The sequence below is a fragment of the Rissa tridactyla genome, chromosome 11 (genome assembly GCF_028500815.1).
Source record: "Rissa tridactyla isolate bRisTri1 chromosome 11, bRisTri1.patW.cur.20221130, whole genome shotgun sequence".
NCBI lineage: Eukaryota > Metazoa > Chordata > Aves > Charadriiformes > Laridae > Rissa > Rissa tridactyla.
The window spans coordinates 12,432,463-12,449,273 of NC_071476.1; the positions used below are offsets into that span (position 1 = coordinate 12,432,463).

The 16,811-nt window shown below is 60.9% G+C and overlaps 1 protein-coding gene across 5 annotated transcripts in view; it reads left to right on the forward strand.

Annotated features, from left to right (window-relative positions):
• The window catches only part of ABLIM3 (actin binding LIM protein family member 3), a 56,622-nt gene that overhangs the window by 38,284 nt on the left and 1,527 nt on the right, over positions 1 to 16,811 (forward strand). For 2 of the 5 annotated variants that reach the window (XR_008468902.1, XM_054217755.1), the window contains exons 6-20: positions 95 to 188; positions 5,046 to 5,133; positions 6,542 to 6,600; positions 7,147 to 7,218; positions 7,631 to 7,786; positions 8,970 to 8,999; positions 9,577 to 9,706; positions 10,598 to 10,696; positions 12,099 to 12,149; positions 13,473 to 13,607; positions 13,855 to 13,919; positions 14,268 to 14,415; positions 15,106 to 15,135; positions 15,577 to 15,635; positions 16,143 to 16,203. Coding sequence is in view for 1 of the 5 variants with exons in the window: in XM_054217755.1 (XP_054073730.1) it covers positions 95 to 188; positions 5,046 to 5,133; positions 6,542 to 6,600; positions 7,147 to 7,218; positions 7,631 to 7,786; positions 8,970 to 8,999; positions 9,577 to 9,706; positions 10,598 to 10,696; positions 12,099 to 12,149; positions 13,473 to 13,607; positions 13,855 to 13,919; positions 14,268 to 14,415; positions 15,106 to 15,135; positions 15,577 to 15,635; positions 16,143 to 16,203 (1,277 nt within the window). In the remaining 4 variants the exon portion in view is untranslated. The remainder of the gene's footprint in view (positions 1 to 94; positions 189 to 5,045; positions 5,134 to 6,541; positions 6,601 to 7,146; positions 7,219 to 7,630; positions 7,787 to 8,969; positions 9,000 to 9,576; positions 9,707 to 10,597; positions 10,697 to 12,098; positions 12,150 to 13,472; positions 13,608 to 13,854; positions 13,920 to 14,267; positions 14,416 to 15,105; positions 15,136 to 15,576; positions 15,636 to 16,142; positions 16,204 to 16,811) is intronic. The other 3 variants (XR_008468903.1, XR_008468904.1, XR_008468905.1) reach the window with 3 other exon arrangements.

Here is a 16,811-nt window from a genome sequence, read left to right on the forward strand (position 1 = left end):
TGCCAGGCTGTGCCCCCCGGGGCTGGGGCTGCAGAGAGGGGGTGCCCAGCCCGGGTCTCTCGCCACTCACCCCCTTCTCCTTCCTCTCCCGAAGGGATGGCATCCCGTACTGCGAGTCTGACTACCATGCTCAGTTCGGCATCAAGTGTGAGACCTGTGACCGGTACATCAGCGGCAGGGTCCTGGAGGTGAGTCGCGGGGCCATGGCCACCCCGTCCTGGTCTGTAATAGAGACCGTGTGCGTCCTGCCCAGAGCTGCATGCCTTGGGGAGGTGTGGGAGTTTCATCATCCCTCACCCATGTCATGCTGCCCTTGGTCTCTCGGGGCCATGGCTCTTGCTGGGGTGGTGTGTGGACACAGTCTGACCACCTTCTCTGGAAGGTGGGAGTGGGGGAAGGAGCACCACCATGCTGCAGACCTTTGGAGAGGTGGCTTGGGTACTGGAGCTCCAGAAGCAGCCAGAATGCGCGGTGGCCTGGGTGTGCAAGGACATGTCTGGAGCCCAAGATGTGGGGACACTAGCCTTAACCAGCTCCTGCCGTGCCTGGCTCAGGAGTGTCCCCACCATTCTCACCCCAGCCTACCTTCCGAGTGCATCCCTGTGCAGGCAGCCTGCCTGTTGCCTTGGAAACACATCCAGCACGCGGCTGCCTGCTGCAGAGGAGCCCAGACAAGGGGCTGCAGCACCCTGCCCACGGGCAGCACACCCCTTCGCAGGGCAGCCACCTGAGCAGGGGGTCCCCTGCCCTGGGCCAAATCCAGAGGGAGCTTTGCTCATCACCTTGCTGGCCAGCAGAAGCTGCTCTGGCAGAGCCACCCAGGGATGCAGGGATCCCACGGGGATCCCACAGCAAGGCATGGATGCAGGTGGCCATGGAGGATGTTTTGGGTGATGGTGGAGCTGCACCGGTGGGAGGGGTGGAGGGAGCAGGGTTTGCTGCTGGGGAGGGACAGAGAGGTCCGTCAGGGCTGGTCCTTCTGTCAGCCAGACAGTCAGGTCCTTCCTGTGGTCCCTGCTCCTGGAGGTGAGGTGTCCTGTCATGCTTTCTGTTTCTGCCCCAACATTTGCAGGGGAAAAGAAAAAGCCGGAAAATCTGGTCTGAGGGCAAACTAAAGGCTCAGGAGGCAGAGAGAAAGATATCAGAATTAAACCTGTTGTGGTTTTTAGACCCCCTGCTGATGCCGTGGGGCTGGGCTGTGGTGGTGTAGAAACAGAGCAATGCTGAAAGTGTTCTCAGTCACTCCCGAGACCTTCCCTTCATGGGAAGGGAAGATGTGGGTGGCGTTGGCACCCACACCCCTGCTTATCTCCAGACAGCAGTGATAGGAAGCTTTGTCCCAAAATCAGAGGTACTGTGGCTCCACAGTGAGCCAGACTGCGCGTGCTGGGCCTGGAGTGGTGGTGGCTGTGTAGGTCTCCAGCCTGTCGAGAGCTGTTCCGGGACATCTCCAGCCTGTTTCACTCACAGACTACCAAGAAGTGGTCACCCCCTCTGGTCCTGCCAGCTGGGCTGGCCTGAAAGCACCCAGCCTGGCCAGGGCACCTCTCACAAAGCTGGAGCTGGGTGCCAGAAGCCCTCCAGCATCTTCCCCCTCTTCAGGGAGCTGCCTCTGCCTGGGAAGGCTTTTTGCTGACTCCAGGCTTCGGCAGCAATCCCAACACTGGCTGTGGTGAGCATGAGCTCAGCACTGTAGCGGCTGCCGTGGGCTGGCTGCCCATCGTGGAGCCACTTGATTAGCAAACATCTGAGCGGAGCAGGGTGAAGCCACAGGGGGTCTCCGGAGGTTGAATCCCTGCAGCTGCTTCCCTGGGCAGTCTGGTCCCTGATAACCCCATGCCAGGACAGAGCATCCTCAGCCACCCCAGCAGGGCGAGCAGGCTGGGCAATGGATGGTATGGGATGTCCAGTGTATGAGGGCGGGTGAGAGGAGCCAGAGAGGACCTGGCACCCCTGCCCTGAGCTCGGAGGCTGTGCTGCCAGCCTGGCTGGCACCCTCAGGCACCGCTGCCTCCTCGCTGCACCACTCTCGGGGTTTTCGTCACTTGGTGCAACCACAGTGGAGTCAGGATGAGCATAGGATGTTCCTGCTGCTGCCCGTCTGATGGGACGGACAGAGCGCAGCTCTGCAGGGCATGACAGGCTGCGGGTGGTGGCAGCCTGCCTGCAAGCTGGAGACAGCCCTGGGCGGTGGCAAGGAGGCAGCCTTCCCCGCTCGCCCTTGCCTCTGTCTCTGCTGGTGGTTCTCCCAGCGTTAGTTCTACGTTCCCTCCAGCTTTGTCCTCTGCCTCTTCCCTGTGCCTTCCATCCCAGGCTCTGCTCGCAGCATCATCTCTCCCTGTCTGGAGTGGCTGGCCAACGCTGGTGGGATGTGAGAAGAGGCTGGCTGAATCCCATGAGATGCTCTGAATGGCCATCATCTTGCTTTAGCACCTTTCCTGCCCCACCTGCGCTCAGACCAGGGAGCCCTGGGACTCTTAATGAGCCCAAAGCAATGTGCCTCAGCTCCAGAAGGTCCCTGTGGGCAGAACCAAGGTGCCACCTCCTCGCAGGTGCCATCACAGAGCCCAGAGGAGCATCGGCCTTGTGTGCCAGGGGGCTGTGCTGGGGGATCAGGGGGATCGCCATGGAGCCCGTGGGTGCTGCAGGCACCCCCTCGCCCCCCCCCCCAGCCAGGGCTGAGCGCACCCTCCCTGGGTGCATGCCTGCTTGTGCTATTGAACCGTCTCCTGTAAAACCAGAGGCTTTAATTGTCTTCTCCAGCAGAGCGCAAAATGGAACGGGCGCCTTTAAATAATTTTAAGCCTTAAGGAGCCTTCTCATGCTATCCCAGCAGCCTCCGGGCTTTCCCAACCACTCCGAGCTGTGCGACCAGGCTTGGATGATTAATGAGTCTTTAAGGGACCACAAGTGATAACAAGCAGATCTCTTCCCTTGCAGCCTCTACCAGCCTTTTACGAGCTGTAATATTAAGCAATATAAAAGGAACAAGGTTTGCGCGTGTTTTGGAGAGTTGGTCCTTAAGAGAGTGGTGGGTGTTGAGATGTTGGGTGGTTTTTGGAGAAGGTGGGACTGGGCTGGTGGAGCAGCCAGCCTCCCTCCACACCCACACCCTGATCTGCAAAGCATCCCCTTTTGGCGCGGTCTGACCTCTGGTACAGCCCATATAGTCTAGATAGGAAAGGAAAAGATGTGGGGTTTTGGTTTTTTTTCCTTACTGTCAGCACAGCAAGGCTTTGGGGGAACTAGGAGGGTCCAAGAGCATCAAACCATCCCAGATTCAGAGAGGGACGGGGGGAGGCGGCACACCAGTCATCAGGGCCTCCTGTCCCCTGCATTAGCTGTCTCTAGCCAGCTGGAAATACAAGCGATGGGAACTGCGGGCAAACTGGCCTGAGGTACTTAGGAGCTGGGCTTTCGCTGGGTTATTTTTCATCTCTTTTCCCTGTGTTTATGTCCGTCTCCTCCAATTGATGCGGCTCGGCGTGCCTGCCGTGGGTGCCTGCTGCAGATGGGTGCTGGCATGGCGCTGTGCCCGCGCAGGGCTCTGTGCCCAGGGGCTCCGGCAGAGCAGGAGGCACTGGCCATCCTTAGGGACCCTCTGCCGTGGCAGGACGGCACCGTGGGGCACTATGGCTGGGCTAGGGCTCAAGGTGGCTGCTTGCTGGGGCTCCCACAGGGACCTCTCCCGTCCCTCCTGGGGGACTGGGGCCAGCTCTTCCTTGCTCCTCTGCAGCAGGTCTGTCTCTGCAGCCCTCCCACCGGTGACTCTCTGGCCCTGTTATCAAGCTTTTGGGTGTGAATTGGGGATATTTAGGTTGTGGGCTCACTTGGGCCAGCCCAGAAGCAGGTTGGGCTGCTGCCAGCTGGCACGGGGGTGCAGGGCTGTCCCCTCCCTGGGCTGAGGCGCGCTGCAATGAGAGCAAGAGGGGTCCAAACTCTCCCACTCATCTCCCCTGCCTGCCCTAAAACCTTCCACTCATTTTTGGCATAAACTGGAGGGGAAAAAGCGACTGGTTGCCGTCTGCGCCCCAAGGACATGGAGTTCCAGGTTGATTTTTATGGGCAATCACCTGGCAGGTTCTCAGTTATCCTCAACAGCAGATTTTCCTGTTGATCCTCCTCTGTCATAACCCTCCCCTTTGTCAGCCAGAGCCTCGTCTTCCTTCTGCCACCTTAAATTATCCTTCCTCTTCTCTTGGATTATTATGGGAGTAAAATGTCCTTTGGGGTCGAGTTCTAACAGTGCAGCCTGGATTCCTCCTGCCCTGAGCCAGCTCCTGCCTCCCAGGTCCCAGCCCAGAAAATGAACCTGTAATTGAAATGCTAGCAGACACTTTGAGTGGCAACAAGCTACCAATTAAAGCTATTATCCCTGTCAAAGAGCAAAGGGAGCAGGCCAGCTCCCGCTCAGCTGGGGAATAGCACGTCACTAGTGCCAAAGTTTGGGCATGGCTCCACAGAAGGAGAAAAGTTTCTTGAGGGAGCAGGAGAAGGGCTGTCAATGGTGGCCAGGGAGGATCTGACAGCAAGAGGAGCCTACGCTTTATGAGGTTTATCGTTGGGACCCGTCTTTTCCCTTTATTGCTTCCTTGCTGCGACATCCTAGGCCAAGTTTGCTGTTTTCTCCTCAAAGCTCTGTAAAGGGAAGGAGCTGGTGCAAAGCATGGCTGTTTGGCTGAGGGTCTCAGTTATTTCCAGAATCCAAGGACAATTTATTAGGGATGAGGTTTGTAGGGGTACCTTCCTTGGGGGTTTGGGACCTCCCGTCTCTGCTTTCCTGTGTGTTGGACAGTTCGAGGGGAGCAGAAGGCTCCCAGTCTGACTCGTAATCCAGCAAGTCAGAAGCATTAGTGATGAAGTGGTCCCTGGTTTCCTCCGTGTGTTGTGGTGGTCTCCAAGGCCACCCTGAGCAGTTTTTCCCCACTCACCTTGTCATTGTCTGCAGCAGTGAGTCATGCTGGGGCCGCTCGCCCTCAGGGTTGTGAGCAGGTCACCATGTCCTGCCTTGCTCAGGGACCCCTCTTCTCTGCTCGCCCTTGCAGGCAGGAGGGAAGCACTACCACCCCACCTGTGCCAGATGTGTCCGCTGCCACCAGATGTTCACGGAAGGAGAGGAGATGTACCTCACAGGTAGGGATCCTGCTGCGGCGAGGAAGGACTCCCCTGCCCCGTGTCGGGGCGTGGACCAGCCGTCCATGGCTGCCCAGAGGTGTGATGGCTGTGGGGCCGTTTGGGTCCTCATGGCGATCAGTGCCAAAAGGGTGTCTCTGTGCAGCAGAGACCCAGTGCCCACCCGCAATGCCAGAGACCCCTCTCTGCTGCTCCCCAGCCCCTGCGCTCTTCCTGGGCCGCGCAGCAATCATTTATTTCCATGAAACCTTCCCTGCCACTGAGCTGGAGGAGACTTTGTTCCTCAACGGTAGCTTTTTGCTCCCTGCGAGGCTCCCTGCGCAGCTGGGGGGTGCTGCCGGGCACGCCTGGATGTGTCCCTGGCCTGCACCCAGCGAATAGAGGCTGGGGTGGGTGCAGGGTGACATGCTCCCTGTTGTCCCAGTCCCAGGGGAGGTGGTCCAGGACCCTTTTCCCACCGCCCCCAACTCCCCCCATCCAGTTTATGCTGCGAGCAGCAGCGGAGGAGTAGGGCTTTCACTTGGCACAGCCGGATGGTTTGGGTTTGGTTTTGGCACGGAGTTCATCCCTGCCTAGAGCTGCCTTAGGGACTATTTCCATACAGAGGGAGGGTTTGTTTTCTCTCAGTAACCTGTGCTTGCCTGTCGCCTTGAGTCACTAACGATCCCGTGAGTGGCAAAGGGGGAATTGTGCACTGAGAGAGCCGGGGTCCCAGCAAGGCCCTGTCATGGGCAGCAGGATGAGCGTGCTCAGCATCTGTCCCAGGACACAGCTGGACAAAGCTTGGTGGCTTTGCTGGTGCCATCCCGGAGGGCGTGGGGGACTGTGGGTGCCCCGAGCTCAGTGTTACCCAGTGTCTAACCAGCAGGAGCTGCCTGGCTGAGCACTGCTTGGGCTGGGCCAAAACCACACCTGGGTTTGCTGTCCCAGTCTAGTAGCGTTGGTCACTACATCTTAGTGCTTGGGAGCTGTTTTGTCCCCACTGCCCTGCCTTCCCAGTCAGCACGTGCCTGTGGCCGCGCTGGAGTGGAGAAAGCGCCCAGGAAAGCCAGTGGGACCCAGCAGGTGACCCCACTTCTGCATCCTCGGGTCTCGGTCTCACCGCCTCCCTTCTCCTCTGCTCCCCATGGAGAGACTCCAGTTCCTACCTCCTGCTCCTTTGGGTCCCCCCCCAGGAGCTGCCCCCCCAGCACGCAGGGGCTGCACTCCTATAGCACTGGCTGCTCAATGCAGCTGCTGCTGGAGAGAGCACTGACACGTCCTCCCTGGGGACCGCGGGCTGCAGGTCGGTGCTGGGGGCGGCAAGGACAGGATGGGACTCCCCCACGGCAGGAGAAGCTGGAGGATCCCTAGCAGCAGGGCTGGGCTGTGCACGGAGCTGAAACACTTTCCCTTTGCTGCCTTGCAGGCTCCGAAGTGTGGCACCCCATCTGCAAGCAGGCAGCCAGAGCGGAGAAGAAACTAAAGGTAGGCAGCAGGGTGAGGGGCATCTCCGAGCGGTGGCACGTCCCAGGTGATGTTGTCCCTGAGTCCCTGCTGGAGGTGAACTGTTGTGGCAATGCCCAAGCCCAGGGTGGCTTCCGGAGGCTGGCACGAGCTCCGTCCCTGCTGCCCAGAGGATGGCAGGTGGCCATGGCAGAGGCTGTTAGTGGGGACCTGCCTCCTGGCTGGCACCGGCCCACGCTGCAGCACAGCAGCCCCCTCACCAGCCCCTCGAGGTGTTGCTCGCTCTCTCTCTCTGTGCCTGGTTGGCCACTGCCACAGCTGCCCACTGGTCTTGCCGAGCCACTTGCCAGACTCCAGATCTGGCCCTAAGAGAGGCCAGGACACAAAGCTGGATGGCAGGACAGCCTGCAACAGCCATGGGCACTGGCATCAAGTGGATGAAGGGGCAGAGAAACTGGACCCTGAGTGAAATTCAGCCCCACAGCCAACAATTTGCTTGCATTGTGTCTGCTCAGGGGTCCCTCCCTGCCGTGCTCTCACCTGTCTTCTGCTTTTCTGCCTCCACAGCACAGAAGGACATCAGAAACCTCCATCTCGCCCCCTGGTTCCAGCATCGGCTCCCCAAACCGTGTCATCTGCGTAAGTACAGCTCTGCCCTTCGTCTGCGTGGGGCACAACAAATGCACCAGCCCCAGGGAAGGGAGCCACAGTTCCCAATGCTGCTCTGCAGCATGAGGTGTCCCCCAGGGATGAGCACAGCATTTGGGGACAGCATGGACAAGCCGTGCCCCCTCGCCCCAGCAGCATGCTGTGCTGGCAGTGCTGTTGGCACGGACCGGGAGCGCTTGGAGGGACACAGTCCTACCCTCCCAGCTCCTCTGCCCCTTCCTGCTGCTGCCTCTCAGGCATCTCCTCTTACCTCTTCTGCTGCTGGTGTGACGGTGGGCTCTCTCTGCTCTGTGCCGGCTCCGCACTGTGTGCTCCAGCCTCCCCTTCTTTCTCTCCTCCTCTTCCTTTCTGTCTCCCTGTCTCTGTCTCTCCCTCTCCCTAGGCTAAAGTGGATAATGAGATCCTTAATTACAAAGACCTGGCAGCTCTTCCCAAGATTAAAGCCATCTATGAAGTGCAGCGTCCCGACCTCATTTCCTACGAGCCCTATCACAGATATACATCGGATGAGACGCTGGAGAGATATAGCTATGGGGAGGTACTGAGCCTCGATACGCCCGGTGCTGGGCTGTGCAGGGAGCTGGGCCCCAGTCTGGGGCAGTGGGGGAAATTGCATACGGGTTTGCTCGCTCCAGTGGGAATGCTGCAGGGAGGCAGGAGTCAGGGTAAGACCTCTCCTGGAGGCTCTCCGACACTGGGAAGAGGGCTGGAAGGGAACCTGTGATGCTGCTGCTGTAGGGTAAGAAGGAAACCAGCGACCTTAGCTGATCGCCGCACCCTGCCCACGCTGTGCCACAAGCCCGACGTGCAGGGACAGACGGTGCAGCGGGGGAGGAGATGTCACCCTCAGGAGCGAGATTTCAGGGAGCTCACCCATCGCAGCCCACTGCATGAGAGGAGGGCAGGCAGCACGCGTGCATCCCTTCAGGCTGGAGGGACAGATGGCTGGCAGGACAGCCCAATGGCGCAGCCCAGAGCCTGGCCCCGGCAGCCAGTCGTCCTACACGCGAGGTTTCTGCTCCCCGTTAGCTGGAGTGGGGAGTAAGGTTGGCCCAGGCCACCCAGCCCTGGCATGGCATCTCTGGAGCACGGCAGGGCTGCCCCTGTCGGGTGGAGGTGGGAGGGGGCTCGGTCAGTGCGTTTGTGCAAGCGTGTGATGAGATGATGCCCAGGCAGCATGTGGCATGGGACTCCCCTGCCCTGCTCTTCCCCAGGGCAGGCTTGGGCTGGATGATTTCAGTAAGTCTGTGGAAGAAGAGGGTCTGAGCAGCTCACACAGAGATGGGGGAACCTGAGGTGGTCCTGGAAGAGGACTCTGTAATGGCCAGCAGTAATGTCTCTTACATCTCCAGTCCCAAGGCTTCTCACAAGCCTGCCTCCCTCCAGTTCACCCAGTGACAGTGCAGGCAGCGTGGCCATGGCCCCGCAGCAGCCTTCCCCCCTTGCAGCCGCATGCGTTGAGGGGCTCCACTGAGGTCTCCGAGGAGGGGCGCAGGCTGCCGATTCGGGAGGTGCCATCCTCACGCCAGCCGCCCTCCCAGCCACGGGCTCCCTGCCCGGCGTGCTGCCATGGTTTCACTCTGGCTGTGCCCCTCGCTGCCTGGCAGCTGTGATGGGAGCTCTGTGGGACGAGCTGCTGTGGGACCTCGATCTCTCACTGCTCCCCTTAACTGTGTGCTGTCTCTCTCTCTCTTCCCCCCTTTGCCTCCTGCTGCCTCCAGTCCCTGGGGACCCTCTCCCCGTACTCACAGGTAATGCCCCCGGCGGGCAGCGAGGGGTCTGTCACCTGCTGCCACCACAGGGTGTCCCTCTGCCCAGGGACCACTGGGGGTCTGCGGAATGTCCCCCTGCCCAGGTGCTGTTCCAGGGTGGGGGGAGATGGGGGAACCTCCAGGAGGGTCCTGTCCTTCAGGCCCCGGGGAGAGCAGTGTGGAGCCCTCCCTGGCAGAGCGGACCCGGAGTATGGCTTCTGCCCCGTGGAGGGGGACACTGGAAATTGGGAACAAGCTCAGGGGAAAGGGATGTTTCCAGGGAAAAGGTGAAATCCTCTGGCTGGACACCGTCACCTGGTCCCAAACCTCGGGCTTCGCTGCCTGTGCTTTGGTGGTGGGGAGGCAGAGCAGCCTGGGGACCCCCTCCAGCCACAGAGGACACGCATGCTGCCCAGCCTGTCACACCGCAGAGCATGCACCCTCCTGGGCGGCCACAAGCACAGGGACACTCAGCCACGGGACACCTCCCCACAGGGCTGGCAAGGCACTGACCTGCCTCATCCCTCATCCCACCAGCTCTAACTCTGCTTCTCTGCACACCTTTCCCGGTCCCCAGGACATCTACGAGAGCTTTGACACCCGGCAGAGGCGAGCCTCCAGCCCTGGCTACATCGACTCCCCCACCTACAGCCGCCAGGGCATGTCCCCCACCATCCCGAGGTCCCCCCACCATTTCTACCGCTCAGGTGAGGATTTCAGCTGCAACCCCAGGCTGGGCTAAGAGCAGACCCCCAGGTGGAATGGGGATCATCAAACTGTCCCCTGCTTCTCGCAGGGGACCTCAGTGGTCCCTCCTCTGGCAAGCAGGCAGGAGGCCTGGAGGGTCTGTGGGGGGCTGACAGCAGCAGGAGCTGTGGGGCAGTGACCAACTCTGCTGTGCGCATCCTGCAGTTCCCTGACTCTCATCTCACAAGCAGCGAGGAGAGGCCAACGTGGGCTTTGTCCTGGCTCAAACCTGAGCTGGGGCTCATGAAGGATGGGGTGGGGAGCGAGGTGACCCCCAGGTCCAGTGAAGACCCCTTAGTTGGCTTGGTAGCTCTGGGAGGGATGTGCACAAGAGTGCTTGTGCCCAGCCAGTGCTGCACGGGGGCATCCTTATACACACACATACGTGTGTGCACACCCTGGAGCGTGTTGGGGGGGAAGCAGAGTGTATCTGTGCCGTGTTTCCTGTCCTTCGGAGCCGGGAAGGAACAACTGGGATAATCCGAGGTCAGTAAGTCCGGAGGTCCCGCATTCCCTGAGCTACCCCTGCGCTGCACTGCCAAGGGCCCGTCACTGTTTGCCTCTGCAGCACGCTCAGCTTTCCTCTCGTGGCAGCGGGGCAGCCTGCTGCCCTCTAACAGCACCCGCACACGGGGATTCCTCTGCATCTCACCTTCCTCAGGAGATGCGGGAAACCTCCCCCTGCTCCATCATGCCCCATCCTGGACCACGGACTGGTGCACGTGCCCCTCACCCCCACCACGTGGGTCTCCACCCGCTCTTCTAACACCGCTGCATTTAACACCCGTTTTCTTCTGCCTCTTGTTCTCTCTCTCGGTCACTTATGGCTGCTTCTGCTCGGCACCGCGTAGGCACCGAGAGCGGGCGCAGCTCCCCCTACTATAGCCAGTTAGATGTGAGGTCCTCCACTCCAACCTCATACCAAGCACCCAAGCATTTCCACATCCCAGGTAGGCTCTGGAGCACCCCGGTCCCTGGGGAAGCGCCGTGTCTGTGGCATGCCCGCATGTGCCGTCCCCCCTGTGTCGCATGCGTAGCTCCGCCGCCTGCCTAGAGCCAGCTGGCAGCAGGATCTACCCCTGGTAAAGGCCATCCATAAACAGGACCTGCAGCTTGAATCCTCCTCCCTCCCCATCACCACCCGGACGTCCCAGAGCCGCCTGGAGTTTGCTTGATCCTTGCAACATCCCTCTTCTTCCTCTTCCCTGACCTTCCTCCACCCCCCCAACACGAAGATGAGTCCCCTGCAGAGAACCTGCCCCCTCCCATGCCTCCCCCCTCCCAGGATCACGAGCCGAAGCGTGTCTGCCGGAGGCCTTTCCGCACCCATCCGCTACAGATGACTATTTTATACTCCCCCTAGGGCCCGCTGCTCCCTCCCCCCAGAGTCTTCTGGGCTTGCCAGATGCCTGCTCCCCTTCTGCAGGGATTGCAGGGGGCCACCAGGTAAGGGCCACCACCCACTCCCAGCCACACAGAGCCCACGGGGATGGGGACGGAGCGGGCAGAAGGGGAGAGTGGGGAGGGAAGCAGGCAGAGCTGCCCATCCATCCTTCAGCACGTGCAGTGGTGCCAGAGCCCAGACCACCCTGCTCAGCTGTAGGCATCTCCCACTGCCCTTGTCCTTCTCCAAAGCCTGGAACCTTCCACAGTGTGTAGCTGATGCCCTGGGACAGCACCGTGAGGACACCCAGAGGCTCCCCACCATGGTCCCTTGCTCCCATCCCCTCCCTGCCAGGGTTTGGCTCCACCGCCTGCCCTGCCTTGCCCTCCTGCTGACGGTCGGTGGTTTATGGATGGCCCCCTCCCTGCTCCGCCAGCTCCGCTGCCTGGCCCCTGTGCGGGGGCTGTAGCTCTCAGCACCGGGCTCCAGCTCGCTTTCCCTCCCAGCTCGCTCTTTTCTCTCTCCGCTGCGGAAAGAGGCTTTGGCTGATGTTGTTTCACCCCAGGTAGATTGCAGGTGGTTCTGCCAGGCGCTGGCATCCTGAGAGCCTGCACCAGCGCAAGCCGTGGTGCGTTGCTGCCGGCTGGCAGGGGTGGCTGGTGGTTCCTGGCTGTGCCGGCCACCCCGCGGTGCATGCTGACGCTGGGGCGCTCACTGCATGTCCTCCGTGCACACCGCTGCCGAGGGCAGCGCCGGGACCGCGCTCCTGCTGCCCGTCCCGGAGCCGTGGCTTGGTGCTGCGCTCCCATGGGATGTGTGGACCCAGAGGCGGTTGTGTGACGGAAACGTGTGGGGACAGCATCTCCTGCAGGACCTCTGTCCTGGCTGCTCTCAGCACACCCATGCTGACCTCCCCTTCCTCCCTTCTTTCCTTCTTTCTTCCCTTTCTTTCTTTCTTCTGCCACCAGCTGCTGGTGAGAGTAACATCTACCGGAAACCCCCCATCTATAAGCGACACGGTAGGGTCCGCCCGCCACACACCGGGCTCTGCTGTGTGGGGGGAGCGGGGCAGGGTACCAGTGCGGGGCTTGGGCTGTCTGAGTTGTGTTTAGGGGCAGGGTGGGAGGTGGGAGCAGGTGGCAAGGGGAGATGTTGGGGTGCTGGGCTTTGGTGATGCTCCTGCTTCCCCTCCAGGCAGCAGAGTGCAGGGTTCAGTGGGAGAAAAATGCAGCTTCGGACCACATCCCTGGTGTGAGGGATGGAGGTGAAGGCTGTCAGCGGCGCCGGGGACAGAGATAGCTGTGGGAGGGGGAGCGAGGCCATGGAGGGGTGGCAGAGGGGACAAGGGTGGCTGTTGTTTGCTGGTGCTAGGAGGCAGAGCAGCCTCAGAAAGGGATGAAAAATGTGATTTGCAGTTTCGTGTGGAGCCCTGGAGACAAATCACAGCTCATCCTGGGAGGACGCTCCAGGGTGAAACAGACCTGGGGGTGCTGGGGTGGGGAGGCACAGGGGTGTTTGGTGCCTCCCAGCGGGGCTGGCTTGCACTGTCCCTGCTTGCTTCTGTGTGTAGAGGGACAGCAGCTTCTGCTGAGCAGTAACTGTGTCTCCTCTCTCTCCCTGGGCTCTCCTTTCCCACCGCCCCGCTGCTGGCTGCACCCACTGCTGTAAGTAGCTGCTGTTGGCAGGGTCCCCTGCGCCCGCCTGGGGTGCTGGGATGGCTCTGCCACACAGCCTGCCCTTGGTCTCCTGGCCTCTGGGGGAAGGAACCCTTGGGTTTCTCACGTGTGCTGCCGAGGCTCAGTCCCCAGCCCGTGCAGAGCTCTGTGTGTGGCCGTGCCAGAGCCGGAGCTGCCGGGGTCACCCCTCTGCTCCCCCCGCTGCAAAGCCCACTGCCGCCTTCCCCTGGCTGTAACGTCTGAGAGCCCTTCCCCTGCCAGAACGGAGCCTTCCTGCGTCCCCTCCCGCCTGTGCAGTCGTAGCCCCTGGGTGATGGGACAGCCTGGGGCACGGGGAGATTAGTGGCACTGGGGCTGGGGCGCTGTGCAGGAGCCAGAGCTCATCGTGGTCCTCCAGGCTCTGAACCGTTCAGGTCCCTTCCCAACGGCCCCTCTGCCTGTCACTGTCCCCACTGTCTGCCTCTGCACCCTTGTCTCCAGGAGGTGTCAGCAGTTTGAAAATGGATTATTCCCAGCTCTGCTCTGTGCTGTCCCGGACATAAATTGCTGGGGGCCACTGGGGAGAGGGGAGGGAAGAGGATTCGCCTTCGTCCTGGGGTGGATCTTTGCAAGTCCTGCTGGTGGGAGTCAGGGTCCTTGTTACAGCTCTGCCTCATCCTTTCGCAGACAACCTCCCTGCAGCCACAAAAAGCAAAACCAGCGAAGACATCGCACAGTCATCCAAGTACAGCCCTGCCTACTCCCCGGACCTGTACTACCACTCCGAGTCGGAGTACTGGTCCTTCCAAGGCTCCCCCAAAGGTAACAGCCCCGCAATAGCCTGGGGGAAACCCATTCCTGCCCCCAAACCCGGCCATTCCCTGGGAGGGAATCCCCTCTGAGTTGGGTCTGGACCCAAAGTTGGGGTTGGGCCAAGATACCTGCCAAAGCGACCCCAAAATCCTAGCAGTCCTTGGGACTCAGCTGTTCCCATGCAGCTGGGGAGTGTCTCCTCTCGACCTGCCTCCACCTTCATCCCCATCTGACCCCTCCACGTGTCTCCTTGCAGCCCCCCGGGCCCGGAGGTTCTCGTCGGGAGGTGAGGAGGACGGGTACGACCGGGGCATGCACAAGGTGAGTGATCTCCCTGCCTTCCTGGCAGGGGACAGCCGGGAGCAAGCTGCCTCCATGGTGGTTGACTTTGGGGAGGAGGCTCAGCCCAGCTGCGCCACCCAAGAATGAGCCACCACCATCCCTGTTGCCCTCTGCCGTCTCTTCCCCCTTGGCCACCCGCAACACGGGGCCTGAAGGAGAGGGAGCGCACCCCACCCCGGCACCTTGTTCTTGGGGTCAAGGGAGCAGACGGGAGATGCCAAGTCCATGCCAGGAGGTGCCGTGCCATCGTTACCACGATGTGCCAGCGGTCAGGGAGGGCTGGGCAGGGAAAGGTGGGACGTGAAGTGGCTTTCCCTCCCTGCCCAGATCCAGAGTGGCATCGGCAGGCTGATCCTGAGGGAAGAGATGAAGGCTCGGTCCAACTCCTACACAGACCCCTGGACGCCCCCGCGCAGCTCGGCCAGCAGCAGAGAAGCCCTGCACACGGCTGGCTATGAGGGCTCCCTCAACGGCTGTAAGGACAACCCTGTCCGTCTGTCAGTGGCCCCAGCCCCTGTCGGGAGTTTGCAGGGGGTGGAGAGGGAAGAACAAGGGGACTGGGAAGGGGTGGTGGGAGAAGTGCTGGGCACAGCAGTTGGGCTTGGGAGGCTCTTTTCCTCTCTGGAGGACTCTATCTGTTCCCTGTGCCCTGGCTGGGATGGGGCATCGCCCGGTGGGTGTTCGTAGTCTGTCTGGGCAGCCTGGTGAAGTGCCTCACCAGGTGGTCGAAGGGTTCCTCGGAAATCTCACAGCACAGCTGCCCTGGTTTAGGCTCACTGCCTGTGTACCTCCTCATTAACCGCACATCTGGGATCTCTTGGCACCCCAGACCTGCTGGCTGTCCCCAGCGTTGCCGTTCTTGCTTGCAGTGCTGCCACTATGCAGCACCCAGGGCACCTGGCCCCCCTCCCCTCAGGGCTGCAGGGGGTCCCGGGAGCATTGGGGAGCCTGGCAGCACAGACACCCCTGCCCGCTTCATGCCCTCCTCCCTCATGGCACGTCTGCCCTCACGGAGCTGGGGCTATTCGGGGATGCTCAGGGATCCCCTCAGCCCCGCTGGGCTCCCGGGACCCTCGAGGAGGACCCGTGGGGCTGGCAGACGGGCACCTCTGCGTGGTGTGGGACACTCGGTCCTCCCTGACACCCAGTTTTGCTCTCCTTGCAGCTCCCCGGACACACTACCTGGCTGACAGCGGTGAGTGTGTGAGCCCACAGCCTGATCCCCCGTGGCTGTGAGGTCCAGAGCCTGAGCTGGAGGAGATGCTGGGACTGGGGGGGCAACGAAGGGAAGAGAAGAAGGAGCCCTTGAAAGGCTGGGCCAGGGTGGAGCTGAACCGGGGCAGAGCTGGTGGCAGTGCCAGGAGAGGACGGGTCAGAGAAACTGAGAGGAGATTGTGTTGAGCTGAAGGGTGAGGCAGGAGAGCTGCTGTGGGAAAGGGATTTTGGGGAGAGGGATTTCAGCACAGGAAGAAGCCAGGCTGGAAATGGGTTGAAGCTGGAAAGAGACAGAGCTGGGTGAATTTGGAGCTGGGCAGGGATGTGGGAGCACAGGGGTAGGTTAGCCCAGGCGTGCTCTCCTGGAGTGTGGGGCTCACCTCTGCCTTTTCCCTTACGCACCTTGGTGGCTTGTTTGCAGATCCCCTCATTTCCAAGTCGGCGTCCCTCCCTGCCTACAGGAGGAACGGGCTGCACAGGGTAAGTGCCTCCTGCCTGTGCTCTGCTGCTGCCAGGCGTCTCTGCACCCTTCATCGTTCTCCTCAGACTCCTCAAAGCCCCCTTTCAGGACCAGGGTGTCCTGCTCCCCCCTTCTCTGCATCCCTGCTGTCACTGCTGGTCTGTGCCAATCCAAAATGACCCTTATTGGGGACCAAAGTGCCTTGTCCAGGCACTGCAGGACAGAGGTGCCTGAACACCCTGCCAGGCACATTTCAGAGGGACTCTGGTGTTGCTTCCCAGGATTAGAGCTTTGCTTTGTACCCTGGGGCAGCGACAGTTGGGGATCGGGAGATCTGGTACTGCCTCCGTGTGACCTGGGCTTGTCACTTCACCGCCTCGTGCCTCGGTTTCCCCACTGCCGTGTGTGGGAGTAGGTCCTTCTTTGGGGTGGGTGGGTCCCTTCCCTGCTGGGGCCATGGGAGGTGCTGCGCTGCGTGTCTGGAGGGTGTCCCCTCTCACTCCTCTCTCCCTGTGTCCCACCTGCAGCCTCCCAGTGCCGAGCTTTTCCACTACGACAGCACGAACGCAGTCAACTGGGGGATGCGAGGTAAGGCGCTGCGGGGCTGGGAAGCAGCGTGGGCAGGGGACCCTGTAGGCATGGTGCCAGATGCTGTGGGGCTGCCTACCCCACCACAGGCAGCTCTGGATCACAGGATCACAGAATCACAGAATCTTCAGAGTTGGAAGGGACCTCTAGAGATCATCTAGTCCAACTCCCCTGCTAAAGCAGGATTGCCCAGAGCACGTTACTCAGAGCTGCATCCAGGCAGGTCTTGAAAATCTCCAGAGAAGGGGACGCCACACCCTCCCTGGGCATCCTGTTCCAGTGCTCTGTCACCCTCACCGTAAAGAAGTTTTTCCGTGTATTTGAGCGGAACTTCCTATGTTCTAACTTGTGCCCGTTGCCCCTCGTCCTGTCACTGGGAACCAATGAAAAGAGTCTGGCGCCATCCTCCTTAAACCCACCCTTTAGATACTTGTATGCCATAATAAGGTCTCCCCTCAGCCTTCTCTTCTCCAGGCTAAAGAGTCCCAGCTCTCTCAGCCTTTCCTCATAAGGGAGGTGCTCCAGTCCCTCCATCATCTTAGTTGCCCTACGCTGGACCCGCTCCAGCAGTTCCCTGTCCCTCTTGAACTGGGGAGCCCAAAACTGGA